This window comes from Rhincodon typus, chromosome 2, assembly GCF_021869965.1.
Source record: "Rhincodon typus isolate 14 chromosome 2, sRhiTyp1.1, whole genome shotgun sequence".
Classification (NCBI taxonomy): domain Eukaryota; kingdom Metazoa; phylum Chordata; class Chondrichthyes; order Orectolobiformes; family Rhincodontidae; genus Rhincodon; species Rhincodon typus.
Window position 1 is genome coordinate 127,930,649 of NC_063333.1, and position 10,686 is coordinate 127,941,334.

A 10,686-nucleotide genomic window follows, 5' to 3' on the forward strand; every position below is an offset into this window, starting at 1 on the left:
ACGATGCCACCCGAAGGTTGCAGGAACAGCAACTCATATTCCGCTTGGGAACCCTGCAGCCCAATGTTATCAATGTGGACTTCACAAGTTTCAAAATCTCCCCTCCCCCTACCGCATCCCAAAACCAGCCCAGCTCGTCCCCGCCTCCCTAACCTGTCCTTCCTCCCACCTATTCCCTCCTCCCACCTCAAGCCCCACCCCCATCTCCCACCTACTAACCTCATCCCGCCCCCTTGACCTGTCCGTCCTCCCTGGACTGACCTATCTCCTCCCTACCTATCTCCTCCCCACCTACACTCACCTTTACTGGCTCCATCCCCGCCTCTTTGACCGGTCTGTCTCCTCTCCACCTATCTTCTCCTCTATCCGCCTCCCCCCTCTCCCTATTTATTTCAGAACCCCCTTCCCCTCCCCCACTTCTGAAGAAGGGTCTCGGTCCGAAACGTCAGCCTTCCTGCTCCTCTGACGCTGCTTGGCCTGCTGTGTTCATCCAGCTCTACACCTTGTTATCTCAGATTCTCCAGCATCTGCAGTTCCTACTATCTCAGCACACAGTCAAGTACCTTCAAAATGTTATTTAAGCTCAAATAGGCTTACACTAGAGGGAGCTAAAACTTTGCACAACAGGAAGTTGTAACAAGCTGATAGGTTTTACTTTTTACAAACAGCTGTGGCTTATAAAAGCATTGGAGTAGGTTGATGGATAGAGAGAGGGGTGAGTGGGGTTTTGAAAAAAGGAGGGAGCACTGGGTGCTGAATAATATCTGAAAGACCAGCAGAGATCCAGTGCAGCAAGAAGAATCTCCCTTCCCCTTCAGGCCTCGGGGACCATTTGGAGACAATGTGCAAAGTAGGTTCAGGAAGCTTCAGAGATTGTACGTTCCGAGGGCTAGATCAGGTTAGTTGTCCTGCTGATCAGTGGACATGTGGTGTCGCTCGAATCTGACTTTCTAAACATCTAATCATAGGATCCCTACAATGTTGAAGCAGGCCATTCGGCCCATCGAGTCCACACTGACTGTCCAAAGAGCATCCCACCCTATCCTTGTAACCGTGGATTTCCCGTGGCTAACCCACCTAGCTGGTACATAGTAGACACTATGGACAATTTAGCATGGCCAGCCCACCTAATTTTGCACATTGTTGGACTGTGGGCGGAAACATGAGCACCTGGAAGAAACCCACATAGACACGGGGAGAATGTGCAAACTCCACACAGACACCTGAGGGTAGAATTGAACCCAGGTTCCTGGCGCTGTGGGGTAGCAATTACCACATCTCGGTATTAGAAAGCCCCAACCAGAATATTTTACTTTCTGTTTAGGAATGAGGTGACTTACATAAATTAAAGATAACACACAGAAGTATTGAAAGATTTAAAGATAAATAATGGAAAAAGATATGTAACTAGTTTTCATACAGTTTCATGACATTCTGTGATTCAGAGCAGGTTATATAAACAATAAAGAAAAACAACATAAAAACCTGACACATTCATTGACTCCCACAATGCTGCACAGAAATTCAGTTTCAGGGAGATAAGATTTAGTGTTCAGAAAGAAACAAAATCTGTTTGACTCCAGTAATGGTACACATTGGTCCAGACCTTCCATTCAGTGTTGATGACGCTCACATTGACATTGTCTGCAAAGATTTCGGTACCCGAATCTTTTTGTGAACTTACAGCCAACACTTTTGATCCGAGATGAAGCACCAACGGGTCAGTGCAGCTATCCCCGGAGAAGACAAGTGAGCACAAGGGTAGACAAATGTAGAGAGGACATGCCCCCTTCTCACAATAGCTGCTATATTCAGCTAAATCTTTAAAAAGTCTGAGGATTTTCAGTGGGTGGAGTGAGTCGGTAGGTGGGTGATTGCGAAGGTGAGTCATTGGATCAGGTCAAGGGGTAGTAAAGGTAGTAAAGCTGTCAGTTTGGGTCAGGGTCATAAATGGGGATCTCAGTTATAGTTAATCTCAGTGTCTTACTGGGTATTAATCAGCATTGGAACAGCATTAGTAGTCTCATGTATCTGAGCCAAGTCTCGGACAGTAAACTCAGCATCACTGATTTTTGTAGTTGGTCCTGGATGGCAGAAACCAGTTCATTGAAAGTTTAAACTTTCAGTTTTAAAAATTTCTTCACAAACTATGTCTATCTCCAGGCTGGCCAGGTTTATGCAGGTAGTCAGCTGATTTAAACCCACCCTATATAAAGGATATTTCATTTGAATGTCCATTCTGTGCCTTGGGCTGAGCTAAGGATAGGTGTGTTCAAATTCAAACAATTTGGTAACAGTGCAGAGTCAGAGATGTCACCTTGAGGTTGTACAGGACATTGGTGAGGCCTCTTCTGACATACTGTGTCCAGTCCTGGTCGCTCTGTTATAGGAAGGATATTGTTAGGTTGGAGTGGGTTCTGAAAAGATTTACCAGGATGTTGCCAGGAATGGAGGGTTTGAGTTATAAGGAGAGGCTGAATAGGCTGGACGTTTTCACTGGAGTGTAGGAGGTTGAGGGGTGACCGTATAGAGGTTTATAAAATCATGAGGGGTATAGACAAGGTGAATAGCAGATGTGTTTTCCCTGGAGTGGGGGCTTTCAAAACACGGGGGCATATTTTTAAGGTGACAGGAGAAAGATTTCAAAAAGACACGAGGGGCATTTTTTTGTGTTTCGTGTGTGGAATGAACTTCCAGAGGAAATGATGGATGCAGGTACATTTAGATTTAAGAGACATTTGAATAAGTACATGAATATGAAATGTTTGGAGGGATATGCAAAGGCAGGTGGGACTAGTTTAGTTTGGGATTATGCTGAAAACAACAAATTCTGGAGATCACACTGGGTCAGACAGCATCCATGGAGAGAGAGCAAGCTAACATTTTGAATCTAGACGACTTTTCATCAGAGTTTGGGACTATAGTCGGCATGGATTGATTGGACCGAAGGGTCTGTTCCACGCTGTATGACTCGAAACGGAATAAAACCCCAAGACAGATTCCAAACCAAAGAAAGTAGAAAGAAACACTAACTACAGCACTGAAAGCACAGAAGCAATGTGCAAAGTTAAAAGTAAAGTGAAAAGACAAAAAGACCAACACAAGGATGTCAAATCCCCCATCAAGAACTGGAAAACCACAAGTATACTACTTGAAATCAGATTTTTTAAACAAAGGCTAAAGCTATGTTTCATAGACCAAACAGATGCAGAACTGGTTAAACAAGCTGTCATGATATTCATAGCTGTGGCTGCGAGCTTGCAGAGTCAATAAACTGAAGATGAGCAGAAAGATCCCCCAAAGGAAATGGGAAGTCCTAGAAGATCAGTTGCATGAAAGAGTCAACCCTAGAATTCATGACTTGTCAGAATGAGCAGTGCAATCTGTGATTGTCTAACCTATTGAAGCATACAATCAGGCCAATTGACAAAGAAAGGATGCAGCCTTTGTTCACAATTAGCAGATGACAGAAAACAACACCACTGCAGCTGGAAACCAATACCTGCAAGCATTAGATGCAGCAAACAGCAAAGACTCTGTAATCAGAACACAAAAAGCAAGTTATGCAACAAGTATGGTTTTATCCACCCAGTTTGGTGTTTCTCTTTCCCTCCCCCATTGTGTTTCTTTCTTCCTTTCTCTCTCTCCAGTTTCTCTCTTTTTCTGTCCCAGTTTATGATTTTCCCTTCCTCTCTTGACCAGTTTGTGTTTCTTTCTCTCCAACTTTCAGTTTATGTTTCTTTATCCCTTCTAATTTGTATTTCTCTCTCTCTCTTTTCCAATCCGTGGTTCTCTCCAGTGATTTGTGTTGACTCTGATGCCTCCATCCTTAAAACCGGCAATGAAATGTTGTGTTCAGAATAAGGGTGTGACCAGTAGGCTTTAGACTATCAATTTGATGACAAGCCGTGAAATCAAGACCATATTAAAAGTACACCTTGAGTCAACAGAGGGACCAAACATTCAATAAGACTTCATAACTGACATGGAGATTGCTGTCCACAATTAACCTGCGTTCCATGTGAAAACAATGCTGCTACATGGAAACTTTATACTGACTTCTCATTTCCATGACAGTGGCATGAAGCTCACTACAGGTGTGTAAATTCCTGCAAAGCTTGCATCAATTAAAGGCAGCCTGCACTTCATAAATTCAGCCTGCAGCAGTTCTTTCAGCTGGGTGACAAATCAATCAAGGAACAGGAACAAACTGGAGTAACGGTGCAGGAGGCCAGAGGCAGGGTGTGGATGGACTGCCGTAGGCCTTAATTCTGAAAGTTGAAAGTAAGGTCATGTACTTTGTTTGCACGGGCTAGGAGGTCTCGAGACGGAGACTGAAAAACCTGGAAAGCAGATAGCCAAAGAAGACTGTTCCAAACATCAGATCTGGATGCAGTGTCGGAACAAATTCAATGATCTCACTTGAGCAATCAGGGCCAGGTGATGTATCTTCAAATGTCACATCCCGGTCACTGCACCCTCGACTTCACACTACTCAAATATATCACCCGCTCACCACAGACGCACCAACAATCTCCAGCAATCAAGGCTCAAGTTTAACATTTTGACACTGTACCCCACCCACTTGCCATTACAGCAAATCTCTCACCCCACCTCACAGCTTCAGTACTCTTTCATCTATTCAGCCAAGGCCTAGCATCCAAATTCATTGCAAATAAACTTATTGACACTTTCCCTTTTGCAGGATAAGCTGGATCAGAATACCCAGTAGAAAAAGCAAAGCAGTGGAAGATGGGCATGACTATATGTAGTGAATGCCATGTAATTATAATGACAGGAAAATAGATCAAGGCCAGCAGTGTCACTGGAGCTATCAATGATGAAAGCATGATTCTGTGCAGTACATCTCCACAAATCCAACTTTGTCCTTATCCTATAATCCTGTAATTATGCACCTCTGCTTTCCCCTGCTCTTGTCCTGGGTGACGTTATGCTTTCAGTTATGCAAGGACTACATTTGGTCAGCCAGTAGTCCTCAAGACTCACAGAAAGAGCTGACCTCTTCCATTTTTCAGTTTTCATAATCATAGTGTCATACAGTAATACCGTATGGAAACAGGCCCTTCGGCCCAAACTGGGCCATGCTGACCATGGTGCCCACTCAGCTAGTTCCCATTGCCGACATTTGGTCCATATCCCTCTAAACCCTTCCCATCCATGTACCTATCCAAATGTTTTTTAAATGTTGCTATTGTACCTGCCTCAACCACTTTCTCTGGCAGCCCATTCCATATGCACACCACTCTCTGCATGAAGAAGTTGCCCCTCAGATCCTTCTTGAGTCTTTCCCCCTCACCTTAAACCTATGCCCTCTATTTTTCAATTCCTCATCCATTGGAAAAAGACCACATGCATTCATCCTATCTCTGTCACTCATGATTTTATATACCTCAATAAGGTCAGCCCTCATTCTCCTACATTCCAAGGAATAAAGTCCTATCCTAGCCAACCTCTCCCTATAACTCAGGCCTACTTTCCATCAATCTATTCTATGTATAAAAGGTCATGGTCAACCTGTGTTTCCACGCTTTTTGTAGTCAACATCCTTGTAAATCTTCTTTGCACAATTTCCAGTTTAACTATGTCTTTCCTATAACAGGGTAAACAAAACTGTACACAATACTTCAAATGCGGCCTCACCAACTACTTACACAACTGCAACATAACGTCCCAACTCCTATACTCAATGCCTCGACTGATGAAGGCCAGCATACTAATTGCCTTCTTCACCACCCTATCTACCTGTGACACTGCTTTCAACGAACTATGTACTTGTACTCCTTGGTCCCTGTGCCCCACAACATTCCTCAGGATCTTGTTGTCATTTACTGTATAAGTCCTACCTTGGTTTGACTTTCCAAGGTGCAACACCTCACGCTGATCTGTATTGAATGGCATTTGCCAATCCTCAGCCCACTTCCCCATCTGATCAAGATCCCTCTGTAACTTTTGATAACATTCATCACTACCAATGATACATCCTAATTTTGCATCATCGGCAAACTTACTAATCATGCCTTGTACATTCATATCCAGACCATTTATGTAAATAACAAATAACAAAGGTCCCAGCACCTATCCCTGTGGCACACCACTAGTCACAGGCCTCCAGTCTGAGAAATAACCTTCAACCTTCACCCTCTGTTTCCTACCCTCAAGCCAATTTTGAAGCCAATTAGCCAGCTTTCCCTGGATCCCTTGTGACCTAACTGTTGTATCAGCATCTCAGAATGATATCCTTATTCCACCAACATTTTTATGGATTGTACTAGCTAAACCAGCTGTGGCAGCAGTCCTAATAATGAAATGTTTTACATGGAAATAATCTAAAGAAAAGTCATGAAAATTTCAAATAATGAGATCACAACTATTGCTTTTGATAGCTTGTCTCATACAGAGGAAAATTGGTTAATACACTATCTTAGAAACAAATGGACCTTGTAACCTGTATGGATGGCTTCCTCATGTTTTGGCCTTGCTGGAGGATGCCAGGTTCTTGTTTCTGTCAATACCCGTCAGTCTATTCGATGTATTATAGAACATGGTCAATCTATGTTTCCCCTCTTATTCCCAGCCAAACACAAATTTTTGAGGGCGAAACATTGTCATGTGATTTGACACTCATCTAGTTCAGATTTAGGCAATGTGCATACCTTAGAAGGCAGTTTAAGGATTAGATGTGCACATGCTGAGTCATGGGTCATGGGGGTGGGAGGGTGGTGTTGGGGAAGAATAGAGTGCATATGACCTTTCACTTCATTGTGAGGTAACTGGTGAGGATTCAGATGTGGGCAATGCACAAGGAAAGGCTGATTGGCATGCACAGTGGCATAGTTGATGCATTGTCTATCAGCCAGAGGGCCTGTTGTCATTCGCTAAGGTGCACAGAGGAGTCCTGAACCACAAACTTTCCACAAGGTTTCATGGAAAGCTTGAAATCCATCTTTCACAGATTTATAGGGATTTATATCCAAGTCCACTAGTGGACCCAACAAAAAGCTGCATTTTAGAATCACAGAAACCCTATAGTGTGGAAAGCAGGCCATTTGCTCATCAAAGTCACACTGACCCTCCGAAGAGCATCCCACCCAGAATCAACTTCCCACCTTATCCCTGTAACCCCATAGCTAATCCACCTAGCCTGCATACCCCTGGACAATAAGGGTAATTTAACATGACCAATCCACCTAACTGCACATCTTTTGACTGTGGGAGGAAACTGAAGCACCCGGAGGAAACCCATGCAGACACAGGGAGAATGTGCAAACTCCACACAGACAGTCACCTGAGGCTGGAATCAAACCGGGGTCTTTGGCACTGGGAGGCAGCAGTGCTAACCACTGAGCCACTGTGCCACCCTATCGGGGGAGACGCCACTAAAAGCTAGCCCCTTAGTCATGCTGCCCCCTACCCTTACTCCTCCGTGACCTACATCTTGTCATTAATCATGCACAGCCTGAGGTGATGTTGGGCTCTCGCTGGATCGCCAGCCAGAGACCAAGACCACATGAAAATATCAAGCAATAACTCCTCTTCTCCACAAAGACCGCCTGACATGCTGAGTTGTCCCAGCAATTTGTGTTTTTCTTTCAGATTTCCAGTACCTGTTGCATTTTGTTTTAGTTTATCTGAGTAGGCTTCTTATGAACCCATTTGATCTGGTGGGTCAATTGCATTGGCAGCATGCCTCCTTTCTTGTGACTTTTGGAGAGGGTTCCCACAATGGCTTGAAGGCTTTTCTGCAACTGCCCTCAGATAAATGTTGTTTATCTTTGAGTGCACAATGCTAGGTCCATGAGCCAATTGGAGGATATGGCTATAAGACTAACCATCAATTGTTACAATGGATAACCACCAATGCACATTGTACAGTACATACACAGAGGCTACATGAGGTGATGCAAGAGAAATGAACATTTCTCACCAATTTAAAAGAAAGTATTTCCTTCCCCATTACCACAAAACCCCTTCTAAAAAAACTGCTCATTCTAAGATTTGGCTGGGATTACCACTCGTAAAGTGCCATCCAAGCCACATACCATCTTGACTTGGAATTGTACCACTATCGCTTCACCGTTGCTGGGTCAAAATCCGGGAACTCCCTCTCTAATTGAATTGTAGATGTAACAAAACCAGATGGACAGCTGTGGTTCAAGAAGATAGTAACCACCAACTCAGGAGCAATCTGGAATGGGCAACAAATATTGGCTTTGCCAGTGAAGCTCGCATCTCATTAAAAGGATTTAAAGAGAAGTGTTTTCCAAACTAAAATGACTCTTCTAACCCAGAACATTTTATAAGCTGTTAATATTCATGGAATTTACCTGTTACATATTTTTATCTTATCCATCTAATGCTTTTGCTAAATTGTATGGAAAATTGAGAAAGTGAAGAAAGAGGCAATGGGATAATAGTAAAACTAGAATTACAGCCAGATATGTGCTATTGAAATAGGCCATAAAAATTAGAGTCTGTATTAGACACATGTAAACTTGTATTCGGTCGACGCAAAAAGTTATGAAGGCTGAAGGACCTTTAAAGAGATATTGCGAGGCTGTATACACAATAAATTCCAAACAAGAATCTCCGGATAAGCATGGAAGGTATATAAAGGATGAAGAATTGAAGTGCCTAGTTCCTGCAAAAAGGTACCTTTTGGAAGCAAAACTTAGTGATTAGACTTGAAAATAGGAGAGATGACATTTTATACGTAAGTTGGAAGATTCTGTAGTGAATTATTTCAATACTACACCTATCAACTCATGCATTTTGTAAATTGATTAATGGCTAAAGAGTGATAAATTGTGGACATCTTTTATTGGTTGTGCACCAGAACCAGATGCATAGACCACGAATTGGATTATTTTTAATGCAAATTTATTATAGATTTTAAATTAGGCAAATAAGCTGACATGCATGTTAAATGTCAAGTTCCCCATTCCCTTAAAAAATCCAGTTATTTGTGAACCATGGTTTCAGTTCCAGTGCTTCACCCAGCTGAAACTAAATACTAAAAAAGGAAATGAGACAAGCAACTCATAGTCACAAAATACAGAAGCTGAGGATGCTTTCTTAGACATTTTTATGCATTTAAACAAAAGCGAAGAGCAGCTATGTGGTTGAGTACACCCTTTCTTTACTTTAGTTCTCATCACTGACTGTTTCCTGTGAAATAGACCACACAGCCGGAACAAGTGTCGTGCAAAGATCATCTTGCTCAGATAGCAGAAAGTAGAGCTTAACCACACACACAGAATTGACAGGATATGTTCCTCAGATGAAGTCTAATAATAGAACAAAAGTTACTAAAAAACTGAGAGCATTTAACTTCTTTCTTTATTAAGAAATGCGGTAGCAGTTTTCTTTAGTCTAAGCATTTCTTTGAGTGGGTTAAATTGCTTATTTATTTTGTTCATAATTTCCCTTTTACTTGCTTGGGAAAAAGAAAATTGTTGAATATTCTATTCTACTCAAAAATATCTTCAGCCTGTCTACATGTGAAATATTTGAAGGCATTGTCCTGAATTATAACTGGCAATTTAAATAAGTACATGTCACAACCTAACAAATAGCTACTTTGTCGACACAAAGTACAAGCTCCATTTGGTGGTTTCAATGTTACTCTAATGGTAAAACAGATATTAATTATTGATAGTGTAATCAATAAATTTGTACCTCCTGAAGATCGACGTAGATTTCTCCTGGGATCCCTCAGTTTCATTTGAAGATACATGGCAGTATAACTGGATGCCATTCTGTATTGTGAAAAATCAATGATTTCTCCTTTTTCTAGCTTGGGTGCAAGCAATTTGATAGAGTCATATCTGTTCTTGTTATACCGAATACTTCTGTTCTGCTGGAGTAAGACCTTCTGCAGAACAGGAAATGACCCTCTCCTACCTAATTGGTCAGAATGTGCTTACACAGCACCAACAGTTTCTTGACACTGATAATTGTTTTGCAGTTAATGGTAGCAGCACAAGTTCACTCTTTTGCACCTATTTTACTATCTGTTGATGGTTTGGCATGTTTAAGCAAATGGTTAGAGCATGGCTAATTAGCTCCAGGCATCCGTGTGCACTAACCGATAGTAACAGATGAAAAAAACTTTTGTGGTTAACTGTAGAAATAACTTAACCTTTTGCAGATTGTACCAATGTTAATCACTTGGCATCCTCATTCTGATAGCCAATGAATGTTAACAGCCAGCCCTCATTCACATATAATTGGTGCAGTCTTTGCCTGTCTGAGTGTATTGGTAATAGTAGTCTGCCCTTTCCCAGAGTTGGATCTGTGGCAGCTTTGCAGAGGGCAATTTGAGATCCTTCTTGAAGGGAGCTTACATTTTTATTTGTAACATTGGTCTCTGCAGTCAATAATGTCTCAATCTGTAAAGTATGTTGGCAGTTTCCTGATGCCTTTATGGAGGTCCTGGCTGAAGAGAACAGGAACGGGAGGAGGTACAGTCCATCAAATGGGAAAACAATTCCAAAAAAGCAATATATAATGGGTCTAGAGAGAAACTGTCAATATCAGCATCACCCTATGGCTGCATATTATACAGTCCACTCGACTAATGTAAATGGAAAAGAAACGTAAGGGAGAATATATAAATGCCAGTCTGTAATGACAGGTTTACTGCACAGTACGTGCTAAAATCTTTCC

The 10,686-nt window shown here is 42.1% G+C and overlaps 1 protein-coding gene across 1 annotated transcript in view; it reads right to left on the reverse strand.

Moving 5' to 3' along the window:
• LOC109928015 (genetic suppressor element 1-like) overlaps window positions 1–9,895 on the reverse strand; it is a 220,874-nt gene extending 210,979 nt beyond the window's left edge. The window contains exon 1 of the mRNA XM_048608961.1: window positions 9,697–9,895. Within this exon, the coding sequence (XP_048464918.1) occupies window positions 9,697–9,775 (79 nt within the window). The 5' untranslated portion in view covers window positions 9,776–9,895. The remainder of the gene's footprint in view (window positions 1–9,696) is intronic.
• Window positions 9,896–10,686: the final 791 nt, after the last annotated feature.